We start from the raw sequence: 18,450 nt of genomic DNA on the forward strand, positions 1-18,450 counted from the left end.
TCAGATGCGTTTTTCTGATGACGAAAGACTCGGTTCATTGATGTTATGATTTTTTTTAATCCCCCAACAATCCATCCGATTCCCTAATCCGTTCAACTTGGAAGCGAAGTGTTTGAATATTCATGCCGTCATAAAATAACTAAGGTTAAGTGGTGTCTATATTTAGGAAGCTATGAACTCAGCTGTAGAGTATAAGTGAGGCAGAGGGGGGTATTACAGCAGCAGAAGGCAAACTGAATCCGAGACGTTCGGGACCGGACAACTACCAGACTTTCCCTTCGAGGTCTATCAAGACGGCCGAGAGAATCGCTGATTGGTCATGATGCTTTTCCAAGCTTTCCGGACGTCCCCAAGATCCAACCCCGCAACACAAGTTTCCAAGTTTCTATTCACATAAGACACAAAACATAACCTAGCCTCGCATATTTACTGACGAAGCTCGAGAATGTTTAGCCACGCGGTTTTGGGTAGATGAAATGGGTAACAACCATCTGTTTCCGGATCTGAACTTAAGACACACTCGCTGTGTTGTCATACCAGTGAACTAGGTGTGGGAAAATCAAGAAGTAGGTTACCCTGCATATATTCGTCTCAGCCACAAGTTCGTTACTTGGCTTACTGCTTTTCGTCAAGCCGTCTCCATTCCTATACGCCAATATCTATTATGCAGGCCATTACGTCTTCTACATACCCTACACTGATCGGTCAGTCTAGACAGAGTTAACACAGCTGAGATTACGCCAGCAAGCATGGAGGCTCTTGTAAAACCGCACATTCCGAGCTCGATCCTCCAACCCGGTTCGTGCTTTTCTGCCCCAGGAAATAGTCGTACATATGCATATCCTTCATCACCCTTCCTTGCAAGCAGCCAACCGCTTCGCGGACGCGCGGCTTTCGACGCCAGCTAACGCACGAGGAATCTGCTCCCAATTGGAATGGTGATGACGGCCAAGAGAAGATGCGCGTGGCATGTTTCTGGAAGCTTAGCCACACATCCCTACCTGGCCAATATACCTCGTGGTAGGCCAAACTCAGCCCGAAGCTTTCACAACTTTATTAATTTTTTCCTTCCCTCTTTTTTCTATTCCTTGCCCTCACTTTTCTATTTCCGGGGCGATCACACGCCCCCCGAAAGTTAAGGTAGACGTAGGCGGGAGATGACGAATAGCTTCGCCTTCCTTCTTGTTTGCGGTGTTGTTGGACAGACGCATCTTTTACACATTACGTGACGCCCCTTTGACGTCCATGACACGAGTCTCAACTGCTTACCCGTCCGGTCTTTGTTCGGCCGACTGGGACTAGTTATGTACCTAGGGGGGGAGGATATACGTATAAGTATATGCCTTGCTTTTCTCGACTTACGTACCTTTTTTCCGTCCTTCGTCTATATAGGTCATATATCCTGTCGTATTATAGATACCTTAGAAAACACTTGAGATCTATCCCTATATCAGAAAAGCGGAATCATATTCGGAAACGACCAAGTAACAGAATATACATATACGAGGCCACTTGAAACAAGAAAGATGAAGGCATCAACCCTCGCCGCCGTACTGGCACCCTCAGCCGCCTCCGCGCAGTGGTGGAAAGGCGCTCCGGGATGCGCTGTAAGTTTGCCTTCTTATGTCTACTCTCTTCCCCTTACATCTCTCACTTCCATCCCTTGCTCTCACAATCCCTCCCTCCGCCCCTCTGTCACATCGTATCCTATGCCGCTCATCTTCTTCACGCCTCCTCCTACCTACATGTCTCTCCACCCATCCCTATCTACTCATCCCTCCCCCACTAACCCATCCCCCACAGCAATCCTGCCTCTCAACCGCCTGGTCCAGCCCCACCGCCACCGTAACATCCGGCTGGCCCGCGCAATCCTCGTACTGCGACGCCGACGTCGGGTCAAGCGTCGGCTCGTGCATCAGCTCCGCGTGCTCGGATTCCTCGTCCAGCACCGCGTACTCGTCCTACGCCTCGCTCTCGTCCTCGCTCTGCGCCGCGTATTCTTCCTGCTCGTCCGCCGGCTCGACGGGGGTCCGCACCGTGACGTACAGCGCCGGGCCCGTGACCTGGGCCGCGCCCGGGGGCTGGGGGTCGAAGGCTTTCGGCGGGGGTCCGCCGGGGTTACCCGGGAATGGTGGGAATGGAAGCGATGGTGATGATGGGACGAGTAGCGATGCGTATAGACAGTACTGGAGCGATTGGGCTTCGGCGTTCAGCGGCAGCCACACGTGGACGGGCGGCGTGGCGACGGTGACCGGTTGCGCGTTTGGCGGGTCGCCGTGGTTCGTCGGCCCGGGCTGCGGATGGAATGGGCTGGGCGGCTTCGACGGCTGGGTCGGCTGGGGCTCGGGCTGGAGCTGGGGGCCTACGAGCACGGAGACGGTCACGTTTACTACGACGGATGATGGCGGTGCGACGACGACCGGCACGGGGCTCGCGGCCGTCGCGCTGGCTGTTAGTGGGACGCTTACTACGAGTACGACGCTTGGTACGCCGACGGCGACGAGTGGGAGCGAGAATGCGGCTGCGGCGCTCGGGAGAGGTGGGCCTGGTGGTGTTGGGGCCGAGGGGTCGGTGGTTACGGGGATGATGGGGGTTGCGCTGGGGGTTGTGCTGCTTGTTGCTGGGATGTTGTGATGGGTACCTATCTACCTATCCTCTTACTTACCACCACTTACCCCCTTTTATCTTTCTGTTGTCTTGGGTTGAGTTTGCATACCTTCGGCTAGGTTATGGCCTACGAACCAACGTCTTTCCTTTGGTGTTTTTCGCCTACCTGCATTTTTTTCTTTTTGGGTACTCACGACCATGGAAAAACGGCCTCGAAAATATAGGTCTTAATGATTCGGGCGTCTGGACTTTGGTCTCTGGATATGGGAAGGAAAGGAGAGAGATGGGTTAATGTGGTATGAAAGGACTTTCCCCCTTTAAGGGCGAAGGATTAATGTAAATAATATTTCTGGGAAATGGCCAGGTTAATGACTAGATTCTCCATATCAAGAACTTTTTACAGAGTTAGAAACATTTATTTTCATGTGGGATGATACAGTTCTCGTTTTCTGTTTCCGCTATCTATCTTTCCCTGTCCAGTCCCAAGCGTCTAGTAAAATCAAGCATCTGGATACTACGTTTTGTCTTGAGACTCGTCTTCCGATGGGAACAGAATACTCGTTCCAATCGTACTTGATGATTCAGGTCGCTTCGTTGTTTCTTGCCCTTGCTCTTGTTTTTCTCTTCCTTCTTCTTTACTAACCGTATCCCGGTCTCCTACACCCACCGCATGCATCATGTTACTCCATGACCCTACACCTTCTTGTCCACTTTGAGAAATTGGAGGCAATGTCGGCGATTGCGCATCCTTTCCTCCACTTACCTTCCCGTCGTTGCCTTTCCCTTTTCCCCCATCTTTCGATCCCTCATAGCGAGTGCTCGGTAAGGTCAGAAGGTCATCTTTTGGCGGCGGCGTCGGAGCTGGCGAGGGCCCTAGTGCTATCGTACTTATATTCGCCGGCTCGTCAAGTGTGTACAAACTTCGCGGCTGTATCAACGCCTCTGTCGATTCAGTCAAACCGGTCAAAGCAAGGCCTCCCATTTTCTCTTCACCACTTTTACCAACCGGCTGCTGCTTAGGCTTCGACGTCGATCCAGGCATAGATGAAAACATCACGCTATCAATAGATCGCTGTGTCCGTGCCGGCGGCGTAGGCGGTAGTGGCATGGAGGGCGGGCCGCTAGGTGGTGGCTGGAACGTCGTAGACAGCTTGCGCCTGTGCCAAGCGCGATCACCCAACGTTCCCTCGGGGCGGGCGGCCGGTGTCGGATTTGTTACCACCAAACCGGAACCAGAGGGTTTTCTGTTAAAATCGAAGTTGAAGGATCCCACGAGAGGAGTGGAAGGCGTCTGTAGGTCTCGCCAGTCTACAGCTGAGCTCGCTGCTGTTGCGCTCGTGAGCTGAGGTTGAGCGGGGCCGGCTTTTACTTCGTCAAGGAGCTTGTAGTATAGGCTATCCCTGTTAGAGGCCGAGGGCGATGTGGTCGATATACGCCGGGCGTGTAGACCCGTCAGAGGCCGACGACCGGACTCGAGCGCCGGTGTCGTAGGAACGAAATCCGTGCCATCTGTCGCGATGCCTATGTTTGCATCTCCCCCACGTGCATTTCTAGCAGCACGTCTATCGTTCTCATCAAAGTCACGTGGTCGACGAAGGCCGGTGGTATCGATCACGCTTGGGATGAGTCGTCGAGGATGCCATTTCTTATCCTCATGTGGCTTGTCGAGCTCGATGCTCTCATGTGCTTCTTCGCGCTGCTTCTTCCGCTTATACGCCCGGAAGCATAAGAATATAGCAGCGGAAAGGAGGATAGCCCCTGATATACTGCCTACTATCGCACCGATGGCAGATGAGGGGAGTGTCCCAGGGGTATCTAAAGTCGATGCTGAGGGGTAAGGTGGCGACGAAGACATAGATGTCCTTGTCGGTTCCTTTGATTTATCGGAACTTGTCTGTGAATTTGACAGGACCTCAGAAGGCTGTGACAAACTTGTGATCTTTTTGATTCCACTTACAGCAGAAGTGGGTGAAGATAGCAGAGTCCCAGTATCCAGAGATGTCGGGGTAGGTTCCTCTGTATTCCCACTCGGAGTATTGCCACCGTTCCCGTCAGTGTTGCTATCTGGGTTAAACGCTATCGTTGTCGTGACTGTAACCGTATCGACTTCTACGCCAGGTGCTCCCACCACTCCCAGCTCTGATGTTTCTCCATCTGTCGAAGAATCATCACATCGCGCTCCAAAGAGCAAACAGCCCCATGATAGAACCACGACACTAAACCTTTTCAAACTGAAGTCTACCGAACACATCGTCGATGTCGTACCGACAAAAGCCGTGTAGTGTGTAGTGAGCCATCGTCAATGATAGCCGGTAGGGCGTTGAATCTCGGTATGCTTTTGTCATTTCCATCCCGTCCCCCTCAACCCGCACACAAAGGGATAGTTATCGAGGCCATATCGAACAAAGAACCGCGCCTCGCATGCGGCTTTGTAAGTCCCTTCCCATCAATTGAGTAAACCATTGCTCGTATTCAATACTCGCAATGAGTGATATGTTGTGGCGTATTTTAAGCTTATCCTCGAGTTTATCGGGAGTATTCGGAACTAGAATCCAGCGACGTCGAAACCCGAGATGAGATCTGAGAGCGAAAACTCCAGAAGAGGGTTCAGATGTAAGAACAAAGGTGGATGATTAGGCAACTTTATGGAGATTGGACATGTCCGTGTTCACATTTCTAGAGATAAGAGGTTGATTGCGTGATAGGGAGATAAGAATAGATCGACATGAGCCTCCTGCTGAGCCTACCGCTTCGATCCATCTAGCGGTGTCGATATCTCTATCTCTATCTAGATCTGTCTTAGATACAGATACAGCACAGATACAGATACAGATGCTCACTGCCCGTGCATATGTATGTGCACACGCCCCTGAACCCATCTGATAAGTAACATCAAACATGGTGTTTCTCGAGCTCAGACGGTTAGATAAGAAGCCCTGTGCTCCTTTCGGTGGAGTAGAACCCTGATGGCGTAATTAGACGACATCCTGACTCGAGTTGGCGAAACATTAGGTAACAGAATCACAATAGCTCTCGTGACCAGTTTCCTAATAGTCTAATAGTCCAATAGATAAATATAAAAATTACTATGCCTGTCCAGTTTGCCTAGAAAACTTAGACCTGGAAATCTTATGCTATCTAACAAACACCCATAACGATGATATCGAGTTGGAGATAGAGAGGCTATCTTCCTTAGTCACCTGCCGCATTGGAGCGTGGACGAGAGATAGGCACGTACAATCGTCCACACGGTCCTCCCAAAAATGGCCTCTGTCTCTGGCTATATCTTTAGGTGGCTCCCGACATTGTAGCTTGTCAGCCTGTCAGACGGAATGCGCATTCTCTAGCCTATGGAACTCTCTAGCAAGCGCTCGTTGCCAATGCCGAGGACGATAAGGGAAAGTCGCAGACAAGTTGGAGCTCGCTGTCGTCTTATATACAGGTCTACGATGATTGGTCAATGGTTCGACTGCTTTACGCGGGGTCTTGCTTGGAAAGATCAGCGCTCTCCGTGACACTCGAAGGAACGACAAACATCATCCGCTCGATGCCACTCGACGCTTGTCAGACGAGAAGCAGGAGACGATGGGTCGCACAACATCTCTCCCACACGGAGATCACTCAATGAGCAACCATATGACCTCACGATGAATCGGCGATTTTACCTTCTTTGCCCGTCCTGCCGTCTCGATTCTCGCTACGACTCGGCTCAACTCAAGAGGATCGAGAAGAGAACGAGCACCCCCCGCGCCTCTCGGACCAGCTGACGACCCTGACGAACCCTGACGACCCTTACGCGTTTTCCTCCCTTGGAACCCCCACGCCGAGTCATCTCGTCTATTGGACACCCCCGGTCTAGCTTTTGCCTGCTGTCGGCGTCTAGAATGGGAAACCGAGACCGTTGAACCGTAGCCACACGAGCAGAAATTTCACGAAAGTCTAGAAAAAATAATGCCTGCTCGTCTGCTATATCGTCTCACACACGCATACTCTTTCTAGGTAAAATACCGCAGTGCCTGTTCTGCTTGCATTGAGTAACTGCCAACCCTGCTCAATTCTAGACCGTGGAAGTCTTTTTTTTTTTTTCTCTTACTCTCTTCTAACACACTTCATTCTTGTTTTTGCTCATCGTCAAGTTTGCCATCTAACCATCAGCTGAACCTTACGGTCTACGGAGATATCCCCAAGAACGCGCGACCCTCGGCCCGGTGGCGAAGAAATGTTGATTCTTTTGTGAAAATGACAGAATCCACAAGTGAAAAACACGGCCGATTTAGTACGACCGAGATCGTCGGCCCTTTGGAGCCTAAGCTGCTAAGCTACATCAAGTTTCGGTACCGGGTTTTGGAATTTGGTAAGCGTTAGTGTGCGGTTGTTGGTAAGTCATCACGAGGATTAGCAAGCTCGAGTCAAAACCAGGCGGCTCGGTGATTTGATCTATTTACAGTGCGGGACGGCTATCTATAGCACTGCAAGATTAGTTAATCTATTGTCGTCATGCTATATTCACCTTGAATGTGTAGCATCCGGTTCAACAACCCGCGATGACCTCTATTCGGCATTGCGACCGAGGCATGTTAATTCCAACTTCACCCTTATGGTAACTACCGGATTTAGTTTATGCTATAGAGCCAGTGAAATGCGTTCTGATTACCTCAGGCACGTTATAACTTATAATTGACACCTAGTAAGGACTTGGGAACGAATCCGTCGCTAGTAATTGAAGCTATTTTGGACAAGCGACCCACTCCGTCGGAATTTCAGGGACCTGGCAAGTTACCTGGCAAGTTCACAAACTTGAAATGCAGGGCAGCCATCCAGTTGCTCCTTGAGGCACTCCGTAAAATGGCACTAGATGAATGTGGTGATGCCGAGTGCAAATTGGGACAGGCAACTTCTAAGAGGGACGTATGTGTGTGTGTATGTATGTATGTATGTAGGTATGTATTCGTGTGCTACCTGCCTCGTACGCGGTAAATCACACTGGACCAAAGAGGAAATACGTGAGAAGCCGACTTCGAAGCTTCTGTTACAACGAATCTGCAAGATTCTAGGCACGGCCGAGTCGTCAAATAGGAGAAATTAATCAGATTTTTTAAAGATATTAAGGGATCGCGACGTCGATTCTAATAGGTGCTATATTGTGGTCCCATCTTACTCGTGTTAGGCAGGTAAGTAGATAATTCTATAGTCTGTAGGTAATTCTGATGGCTTGACTTGACATGTGACAGAGTTCGAGTATGTATACATTGTTGACCATTAACATAGGTACTTACCTCTTTACTTACCTACCTACCTACCTACCTACCTACCTACAGTAGGTAGCGTGCTATGCATGTCGAAGAGTCGAAGATGGAACTATTCGAAGAGGGAGAGACATCTAATTCTCTCAGAAAACATGGCCCAGACTCTGTCGATGGTAACAGACGCGAATTCATCTCACCGACACATGCCCAACTTCCTACCACGGCCCAAGAAAATACGAAAATGGGCGCTGAAGATTTCAAATCTGATCTGAGACTTGCTGATCAGCCCTTTCTCCTTCGGGTGACTGACGAACCTTACCAACGCGAACTAACGAACAAAGAGGGGATGATCCACTACCACGCGAACAAAGTCAGCCACTAAACAGTGGCGATTCTACTAGTCGTCTAGCCCGTAGCAATAGTCCTCAGCGAGTCGACGGCCCTTTTCGTCATCCTGTTTCAAACGTCGGGGCACGCCGGGGAGTCGGATCCGACGCCCTAAAGAAGTCTCGCGTAGGAAGCCTACCTCCGTCTCGTGTGGGAAGCGTCGCGAGGCTGATGACCTTTTGCCGCGCCGATGTCATGTTAAGGTGTTCCATCGATGGAGACGCCAAAAAAAACGAGGATGGTCAGGATTGGTATAAGCGAACTATCGAAATCTGTGCTATTATCATATTAGACAGATCTTATGAGATCCATTGTCCAAAAACAGAACGTTGCGGTGACCCAATGCTGGAGTTCATACATAATATGTACTATGTATGTGCGTATGGAGTTCAGGGGACGGCAAATTGAATCATCGCTCGTTGGACCGGGAACCCGCCGTCTCCAGATGATCCATCACCTATTAGCCACGCCGCCGCTAAATTTCACCCACGCCTTCATTAGAGAGGCTTGAGAGGGGATTAAATTGGTCCGTGGGCTGGACCCCCTTCCTAGCTCGTCTTCGCGACATCCCTTGGGCCATCGGCTCTCAAGGGTTCGCACCAGAGTGTGGGGGTTCAACCATACTGGTCCATGTAAGAACTACGAATCCTTGTCGTCTAACCCTTGGCTTGGAGCGCCATTGCGCGTCGTAGTACCCTCTACTTCGGCGGTACACTTGCGAACCCTTTCCCACAGCTGTAGACTGAAAGAGCTGACGAGAGCTTGTAAGTGGTCGAGCTTCTCGAATTCCCTTCGACATCGGAACTGGCAGACCGGTTGTGGATCGTGAACTAGCCCTTTCATCAAGCCTCAATTAAACATACCTTGAACAGCAAGAGAGATGCCCTTGAACGTTTCGTGCTATTACATTCGAGTATTACAGAGGTAAAGAAGAAGAAAGAATCAATACTCCCCCCCCTCCCATGTGATTTTCTTCGTCCCAAGGTACAGCTGTTGCTGATGGATCCCCCACTTCGGTGTAATTCTAAATAGGACCAACTATCTCGCTCAGACCTTGCCGTCATCCATCCCGCACACCCCCCAACACGCCTCGAGATTGACATCGAAAGTGTCGAAAGCGTCTAGGACCCTAGGTGCGTGGCCCTTAATAACACGACGGTTCTTAAGTTAGAACACCCTGACAGCCTGAACATCTAGAGCTGCCCATGTTATTTGAAAAATGAGAGGCCGCTAGGTTAAATACGTTGGGAATCATTTAAGCCATCTTGTTTTTGGGCGCTTTTGAGGCTGGTGACACAACCTCATGCAGAGTTCTTTGCCGTCGAATGGGAAGATGAGATTGTCTTGTAAGCTACCCTACTTTCATTATTAATGGGCAAGGCCAACGCAATGAATGGATGACATTATACTTTTAGAAATGAACTTCACATTGCGGCTTCGGAGCCTAAACTCGCCTTGCCGCTGATGACAGCAAATAGTGAAACAACATTTGAACATTTGCTATGCTCATCACCTACATCGCATACTTTCGTGACTATACTCTGTTCCGTTCAAGCAACCGACTACCAGAGTAGAGGGGGGATTTCTTACCGGCTTTTCCCGAGACCCCATCCAAACTTCCTAAGTTCCCACCAAGTGAGTATAGCGTCGATACTAGTAACTAGGTATGCAGGGTCCGAGGATGTTCTTTATACATACTACTGTAGGCATGTATGTATGTAGGTAAGATTTCTGAGCCGCGAAAACGTGAGAACCTTCAATACTCTCAGTGCGAAGCGCTTAAAGCAAGCTCTTCCCATTCCCGCCACTCCACAAATCGGCGTTAGACCGGACGATGCTCTCACCACAAACCACAAACCACCCTAAACTCCCACGCAAACGAGGAATACCCTTGCCTTTAACACTATATTATTATAACGACCATGCAGCTCCGAGTTACCAAGGACTTGACTAGACTGACTCTCTTCCTGGGTTGTCTTCGAGGTTGACGTATTCGGCGTCTTTAGTGCCATCGGTAACTGACTCTGAATGAACTGACCACATACTATGAGACGCTTATTACCAAGATGCGTATGGAGACATCAACCATGTGTATGTACGTATGTATATACATATACACGGGCGGGCCGCCTTGTGTTGGTAAACCGGCGATATTGGTACTGACATGACTTTCGCTGTTGGACCGACGAAAGAGGGGCACCGGTTGCAGCTCTAGCTACTATGTATATACCTAGGTAGGTATGTAGAGCAAAACCTGCGAAGGACCTCAATAGTAGCAAGCGCAGGTAGGGAGGGAGGAGGAAGAGGTAGGTATTCGGGACACGGCGAATACCTCGCAGCAGATTTGCAGGCGCTGAACGCAACATGGCTGCATGAGATGTATGAGATGTACCCGACGTAAAGGAATGCATGTACCTTGGACATTCTTCTTTGATGGGTAGCGGCTCGTACGAGTTCCCGGTCTTGCATCCTCCCGTTTTCTTTCCAATTTTGCCTGTGCCATAGTACGGACTATACCACCTGGGACCGAGAACCTAGGAGGATCTAGGACCTAAGTACGATCCACACTGCACAGATATTTCCACAGATATTCCCACAGACGTACATAGCGAACCTAGGTAGTCTGGGTGGTGTATGTGTTTCCTCGTGTCATGTCGTCAGTCAATGGTCAAGCCTGACTGGCATGTGGATAAGTGCACGAGTATGAATCTTGTCGCTAAATCCCTAAAGTGAAATATAGTAGGCTATATTGATACTTGGTTACTTGATAGGTACCTACATACTTGGGAATAAGGTTAGGTATGTTTGTTTAAAGACGGTTGAGAGGGTGTGGAACTCGAGAACTGAAGCGCGAGGACTAGGGTTACATGTGTAAGACCTGGGAAGCAGGAAAGTATCGGGTACATCAGAGCAACCCACATATTTCATTGTCGGTACCTTCCTTCACTTAACCAGGTCGCATACAGCCATCTTTAACCATTACTCTTTCTGCTTCTGCTTCTGCTTCTGTGCTTCTGTACTTCTGCGGGCAACCACGACTTAACTTGATTCAACTTAAAATATTTCTAAATAATACTACTAAATATTAAATACTAAATACTATTATCATTATTAACTTAATTCTCTTCCCAACATCAACTTTCGGCATACTCAAGTTGCATCTTAAAAGAATATTCGGAACAGTCTTGCGACACTCGGTCGAAAGACAGAAACGGTCAAAAAGACTCGGTCGAAAAGAGACGTCGAATAAACCCCCCACTGGTCGAGGTCTCTCTTTTTTAATTTCGGTGCAGATCCACCCCTCGTAAGTCTCTCGCTTCGTCTGCATAGGAGCTTTTGGGGTCTTGGCCCTTGAGTGCGGAGGCACCTACAAGGAATCCCTCGAACTCCAATTGTCGTCGTGGGATTGGTCGCAAGGGCCAGCCATCGAGAATCGTCAATCCAAGCCCGCGAGCACCCACGAGTAGCCACCCCAAGTCACCCAAGTCACCCAAGTACTTAGCAGGCTTAGCAGACCTAGCAGGTCTACCAGGCCTAGCAACCCTACACCAAAAAGCTGCAGAAAACAACCCCGTTTGAGGGCTCTGGAATCGTGGATCGCCCGGTTCTCATGGGTCTCTTGGGTCTCATGGATGTTAGCACCGGAATCGTTCCAAGCCTAGCTTAGCTCTTCCCAGCACGAGAGGACCCGGCCTTACGTCTGGTGTCTGTCCATTGTTCAAGTCCAAGTGGTCCCTCTTTCGTTCAAGGAATTACCAGCATCTGCATTTGCATTCGCATCCACTTCCACTACCTCCATTACAATTACAAAGTCTGAGGGTACACCCACACCCATGTCACCCAGCCAAAGAGCCGATCCAAACTGCCTGATGAGTGACCATCCAATCCACCACCCAACCTGTCCTGTGGAATTCTAAAAGGCAATGCGACAGTGAACTACCCGAGTTGCTATTGTTGTCGTTGCTGTGTTGCTGCCGCCGCCGCTTCTGCTGCTGCTGCCGCTATTGCTACTACCACCACTACTACTCCTGCTACTGCTGCCATCGCTGCAACTGCTACTCTTCCTCCGCCCTCCTCCACAATCATCGACCAGAGGTGACATACATCACACCCCCCTCCGATTTCTAACGCACGAGGTCGAACGAGCCGGGGGAAAAAAGAAAGGAAAGCAATTAATTGCGCGCTAGACCTACGACTTCAGCACAGAGCTGCTGAGTCCTCGCACTCTCTTCCTCTTTATATTTTATCTAGTTCGAATTTTGCAAGCTGTTCGCTGTCCTAGGGCGCTAAGTTTGGAGAACAAACTTCGGGATAGCGTTCGGCTTGCGAAGGAACTTGGGCTGACAGGCCAAACCTTGGAACGTGGGGAATCTTGGAAAGTGACCCGTAATACATACGAAATAACGACTCCAACCATCCCGTTCAAAAAAAGAGCGGCTTCGATTCCAACTCTCTCTACCCGCCATTCTCCCAAATGGCCGCCAGTATAGCATCGCCAATACCTATCTCAGATCCCTCCACAGCGATGAATCCCACAACAACAGAGCACGACTTCCGTTTCCCGCGAAGACCCTTCGAGTCTAACCAGTTGAGCAAGACGAATGCCGACGAGAATAGTCCCGGAGACTTGCGCATACAAGAGCTCAACTTAGATTTCACAAAACCTGATAGTTCGGCCATGTTCGATTTTCTACACGGCTCGACTTTCCCTAGCCTACAGAGTGTCACGGCTGGAAACGACGAGACCTTGGAACAGATGCAGGAAAACGATCCGCTTGCAACGCAAATTTGGAAGTTCTATCGCAACACGAAGCAAAACTTACCAAGTCAGGAGCGCATGGTAAACTTGACGTGGCGCATGATGCACTTGAGTCTTCGGAGGAAGCAGCAGGCGGAAGATGCTCGGTATGTTAGTTGCACGCAGGCGCATCGTGAATCTAACCGTCCCCACAGTCGCGCCGCTCTTCGTGAGTCCGATAACGCCGCAGTGAATAATTCCAATATTCCCAGCGGTATTGCGCAACTTAGAAAGACGTCAGATCAGAATCTCGCACATTCGGATCCTATGAATCTTGACGATTTTATATTTCCCGAGAATGTTGCGACTCCGGCGGGATTAGCGGCGACGCCCTCACCCGACGGGAGCAAACAAGAGGGGGAAAAGTCGGCTCACACCACAGCAGCTGCCATCCCTATCAAATCCCGCAAAGCGTCCTCGCAACATTTCGTTCCCCAATCTGTTCCAGTGCCTGCTCACCAGAGAAATCAGGACGAGTTTGCATATGTGACTCGGCATCATAGGAAAACTAGCATCGACGAGAGACGAGTGAGTGCAGCTTATTTATATTTAGTTGGCGGTGTAAAATCACATCACAAGCTTTATTTCTTTCGTCTTATCCCTGGCTGATTTGTTATATTATCATTGGTCATTTGAGCTGCAAGTATATAGAGAGCTAACGATAATCTGCGCCAGACCCGGAACTTGAAACGTCCTGCTAACTTCTCCCCTCATGTCTCTGCTCTCAACAGCACCAATTTCGTCGCCAATGAGTTGGATGCCGATTCCGACCTCCACGAATATTCGTTAGATAGCTCACATCCAAACAGCAACGCTCCTATGTCTCACCATCCGGGCGTTCCTTTTCCTCTTGACACCTTCCCCATGGAGAATGACCCCATCATCACATCAGCGGGGCCTTTTCAGCAAGGTTTCTCATTCTCGCCTTCGACGTCACCAATGGTGCCTCATGGCCCTTTTTCGAACTTTTACAACCATCACAACGTTGCTTCTAACTCTGTGAATGGCGCAGACTACTATTCTCCCCCGGGATCTGCGTATCAGTCAGCAGTTTCTACGCCTCACCCGATGGCCGAAAATGAGAATATGTTCTTCGGTTCGATGGACATTCGTCATCAGAGGGCTCAAGGTTTTCGCCCTGGCCAGGGATCAATGAGAAACCAGATGGCCCAGCAATTTATGCACCAACATAATGGCAACTCGATGTTCCCGCCAGCTACTACTGGGGCGGAATCGTCTGCCTCGTTCACCCAGACTCTTAATTTTGGCCACGTTGATCCGAGTCAAGTTTTCCAGCCTGATCAGCCAGTTCGCTCACCTGGCGTTGGAATGGCACACGAAAATATGTTCAATTTCGGTGCCGATTCTGACAACGAAGACGAGGATGGGGGTGCATTCGCCGATCGGAATATGGGAATGCATCAGGCATTCTCGCCTGATAATGATATGGATATGGGTAATCAGAACTCGTTGGGTTGGGATGCCTCTTTGCCCGGGCAATTCAGCACGCAAGCAGCCCGTTATCCTGGTGGACCTCCTCGTAAGCAGGTCACGATAGGAGGTACAACAACAGATTATCTAGATTCCGGTGATTGGGACGGTCAAGGCAGCCTACCGAGGTCTCAGTCGTTTCGGTCGGCCGGCGATAGGCGCCAGAAGATCCCTCGTACGGCTTCTACACCGAACGCTAATATGGGTGGCCGTGGAAATCCGTTTGACAAATTGGCTCAGTCAAACCCGAATTCCCCACCTGGTGATGTATCAGGAAACGTATCGGGCTTCTCTTCCGTGGCACCCAGTCGACCTGCTTCCCCGCCTGGTTCTAAGCACGGCTCCACGAGCAACCTGCAAGCTGCCGCGGGTCAAGGCGACGGAAATGCGCCAACTACTTGTACTAACTGTTTTACACAAACTACGCCGCTATGGCGTCGCAACCCAGAGGGCCAGCCTCTTTGCAACGCTTGCGGTCTATTTTTGAAACTTCACGGGGTTGTGAGACCTCTAAGTCTAAAGACCGACGTTATCAAGAAACGTAACCGTGGATCTGGTGCAAGCCTGCCGGTTGGTGGGACAAGCACCCGATCGAAAAAGAACGCTGGCAATGCGGCGGGTAACGCTTCTGCTGGGCCTGCTTCGCGCAAAAACTCGACCTTGACTATGTCCACCACCAACAGCACAGCACAAGTAACAACCCCACCACCGGCAACTAACAGAGCCGGCAGCGTCAACGAGGGTGAAAGTCCTGCAAGTGGTGCTGGTGGTTCTGGTGGTAACACGGCAGGTAGTACACCAACGAGTTATGCGGGTTCTGCCACTGGTGCAGTAGGTGGCAAAGGTGTTGTGCCAATTGCGGCAGCTCCTCCGAAAAACGCTCCAGGACCGGGTGCCGCCTCACTCCCCAGAAACATCAGTACCAGTGGCTCTTCCAAACGCCAGCGCCGAAGCAGCAAGAGCACTGGTCCTAACGAATCTAGTGGCATGGATGTTGACAGCCCCGAGAATTCGACTGGTTCGAATGAAGCAGCTCGCTCCACCGGGTCTTCCAGCGGGTATACCAGCATGTCGAACCCAGGAAACCTAGGACTTGCCAACGGCTTCGGTATGACCCAAAGGCCGATGATGGGACCCGGAATGGTCGGAATGTCCACGGCTCCCAGCGGTGTAATGAATTCTGGTTCTGGAAATGGCCCGCAAGAATGGGAGTGGTTGACGATGAGTCTTTAATTCGTCTTAATGGGTTATCATACATCCCTACTGGGATTATTCACAATACGAGTTTGGATCTTACCCAATTGTGCATTCATTCAAACGGGTTTGCTTGGATTCCGCACGGAGGCTATCTGATTTCGATTAATTGCACTCGATTATGGAGCGGGTGGTCAGATCAATTTGTTTTGGACGATGGCTCGGCGAAATCCGCTGCAGCACGAAGGACGAGTAATCACGACATACATACGGCGGCGTTGGTTTATCTTATAACTTTTTGTCATTGAGCGACCATGATTTTTTTGTTGTACATCCCTTTACCGACACGTTAAGCGACTTTTCCCGTATAATCTCTGCGGTGTTGGTTTTCTGGTCGATTATGGATTTTGCACGTCGAGTTATTGAATCAGGTTTTCCCCGACTATCTGTACCGGCAAATGCTTTTATAGAATGGAACATACCCGGAGAAACTTATACCATTCCTACGCCACGAATTTGTCAAGGCTACTCCTCTCCGTCTCTTACCCGCTTCTATTCACTTCCATGGTACCATACTTGGGATACTCGGTACTCTGGTGCCGAGTTTAATAGGCAACATAACAGTTGTCTTCGAGATTACGAGAGTTTGAATTATACTCTAATGCGGAATATACCGCGATTGTCTACTAGTATGAGTCTTTCGAGATGGGTTTCTTGCTTGACGGGGATAACGGTTCAGACGAACACGAGATGAATTTTTGTGCTCTCTATTTCTTTTACCTTGGTGGTCAGGACTCGGACAGGGGATGGGGGATATGTAGATACGGGATTGATACCAATTGTCGTTGTTTGTAGACAAGGCGTACAGGCCAAGGGCGGGCTTGTAGAGAGGAGGGAGAAATCATTAGGAGCAGCCGGCTTTTAGCTTATCAGAGCTACAACCACAGAAGCAGGCAAGATGAGAGCAAATGTCAGGGCTGCTTCTCGGCTGTGTTATTAGAGTGGCGTCGATTCGGGTGACGAGAATCGTCGAGACCTGTCCGGAACGTACGCTATATTGAAGCAGACGACTCTTATAGGCTTTCCTAGACATAGATTCTGCCGCTCTTGGAGTATGATACGCCTACACGCGCGCCTTACCTAGGTAGATGTTTGGGAGACGAATAATATACTACCAATAAAGCTTATACGTACTTGAACACTTTGATTGTGTGAAAAATGGGCTTGAAGGGACGTGAATGATCGATGCTTCGTGCTATTTGGTATTAGTGCTTAGGTAGGGAGCTTCTTTGATTAAGGAGAGGGTCTTTTGAGACGAATGTGCGTTGTAGTGTGGGTTATTAACTAATACTCATTCTCATACTTAGAGTAGCTACATGGAATGGAAGAATAGGGGGGAGATGAAGACTACATCTAGGTGTATATAGCTTGTATCATTATATCCTTCTCTATTCCTTATTTTTGTACGCTTTGTTACCCCGATACTACTTGACCCATCCCTCGCCTTGGTATACTTTTTTCTATTAGGTCTGTAGTTGTGCACTGTTGGACAGCCTAGATGTTTCGTAGCAACAGTCGACAACTAAAAAACAAATTAATTCTAGAATACTAACTGTCATGACTCGACGCTTGCCTTCCAACAGATGATGGGCCCTTTTTCGTTGGTTTTACAATCTATCTCTAGTGGGATTCTTTCGACTAGGCTTTCTTTCTCCCCCTACTTCCCCCCTTGTGCATCTCATCCTATACTATTTATTCCTTGCCTCGCTAGTATGCAGGTGTATATCTCTATAGGCTTTTACTTTCCTGTTATGCCTTACGTCACGTTAACGCTTGCCAATCTAGATCTCGGAGAATACCAACATTCCGGTCGTTGATTGGAGCGCGTCAGTAATGGATACCTATGACATATTTTCCCGCCGTACCGGGGGAGCAGGGGGGTAATTATATTGTACGAAAATGATCGCCGGTGAATACGAGTGAGCTAGAGTGTAATATGCCGCTACTAGCCTTCTGCATCATAGTATATATGGTCAATGTGTCGGCATTTACTTCACTGAGCCAGGGTGCTGCACGAAGGGACTTATGTATTCATTCTTGCACATGCTAACATCGGCCTCCTTACATGTTAGGGAATCCGCTCTTGAGACCCGCCTAGGCGGTAGAAGTACTGTTTCATACAAAGGCCGTGCGATTTGTCAAGTAAGCTATAGGTCTATAGATGCGGAGCGTAGAAAACAAGTCACTCGTATTGAAATAATGCAGTAGGGCTCGGACTGCTGGTGTACTGGTGGATGAGGTCCAAGGGGAGTTTGGTTGAGAGGGCATATATATGCTAGTGACATGCTCTTAGATGTGGTCATGAACAACCCTGAACGGAAATGCCCTGCTGGAAAGAACCAATGCATTTATAATGAGGCCATCTTTCTCTGAAAGAGGCTACGAGGAGCTCTAGCTCACTCATGGCATATTCATAAAACCAGTACGTGAGGACACTCGATAACGCCTAGGTCTGTCTTTCTGTGACCCTCTTAGCATAGCTGAGGGTGAATTGCAAAGAGAAAACTCTCATTAAAGATACTATATTATATAGCTATCAGAAGACGCCGTTCCTGATAGGCTCTCTGGAAGGTGCCGTCAAGGCAAGATAATTTCTGATTAACGGACCACGATACACGAGGGTACTATGAAAATGGAAATATCTTCCCAAGATGAGTTACTGAGATA

At 49.4% G+C, this 18,450-nt stretch overlaps 3 protein-coding genes across 3 annotated transcripts; 2 read left to right on the forward strand and 1 right to left on the reverse strand.

Annotated features, from left to right (window-relative positions):
- Window positions 1-1,333: 1,333 nt before the first annotated feature.
- Window positions 1,334-2,878, forward strand: F4807DRAFT_379102 (uncharacterized protein). Its single transcript, XM_047995764.1, has 2 exons — window positions 1,334-1,607; window positions 1,804-2,878. Exons 1-2 carry the CDS (start codon window positions 1,527-1,529, stop codon window positions 2,632-2,634), a joined length of 912 nt encoding a protein of 303 aa, XP_047856370.1. The 5' UTR covers window positions 1,334-1,526; the 3' UTR covers window positions 2,635-2,878.
- Window positions 2,638-5,049, reverse strand: F4807DRAFT_379051 (uncharacterized protein). The gene has a single exon (XM_047995762.1). The coding sequence runs from the start codon at window positions 4,856-4,858 to the stop codon at window positions 3,122-3,124; it is 1,737 nt and encodes a 578-aa protein (XP_047856371.1). The 5' UTR covers window positions 4,859-5,049; the 3' UTR covers window positions 2,638-3,121.
- A 7,092-nt stretch (window positions 5,050-12,141) lies between these two features.
- On the forward strand, window positions 12,142-15,943 carry F4807DRAFT_379315 (uncharacterized protein). Its single transcript, XM_047995765.1, has 2 exons — window positions 12,142-13,566; window positions 13,714-15,943. Exons 1-2 carry the CDS (start codon window positions 12,715-12,717, stop codon window positions 15,760-15,762), a joined length of 2,901 nt encoding a protein of 966 aa, XP_047856372.1. The 5' UTR covers window positions 12,142-12,714; the 3' UTR covers window positions 15,763-15,943.
- The last annotated feature ends 2,507 nt before the right edge of the window (window positions 15,944-18,450 follow it).

The sequence above is a fragment of the Annulohypoxylon truncatum genome (genome assembly GCF_022578515.1).
Source record: "Annulohypoxylon truncatum strain CBS 140777 unplaced genomic scaffold F4807scaffold_8, whole genome shotgun sequence".
Classification (NCBI taxonomy): Eukaryota; Fungi; Ascomycota; class Sordariomycetes; order Xylariales; family Hypoxylaceae; genus Annulohypoxylon; species Annulohypoxylon truncatum.

Bases quoted from the DNA above. Each gene is read 5' to 3' on its own strand.
- F4807DRAFT_379102 (XM_047995764.1), top strand. From the start codon at position 1,527: ATGAAGGCATCAACCCTCGCCGCCGTACTGGCACCCTCAGCCGCCTCC. The intron at 1,608-1,803 runs GTAAGTTTGCCT...CATCCCCCACAG, and splicing joins AAGGCGCTCCGGGATGCGCT to CAATCCTGCCTCTCAACCGC.
- F4807DRAFT_379051 (XM_047995762.1), bottom strand. From the start codon at position 4,858: ATGTGTTCGGTAGACTTCAGTTTGAAAAGGTTTAGTGTCGTGGTTCTA.
- F4807DRAFT_379315 (XM_047995765.1), top strand. From the start codon at position 12,715: ATGGCCGCCAGTATAGCATCGCCAATACCTATCTCAGATCCCTCCACA. The intron at 13,567-13,713 runs GTGAGTGCAGCT...AATCTGCGCCAG, and splicing joins CTAGCATCGACGAGAGACGA to ACCCGGAACTTGAAACGTCC.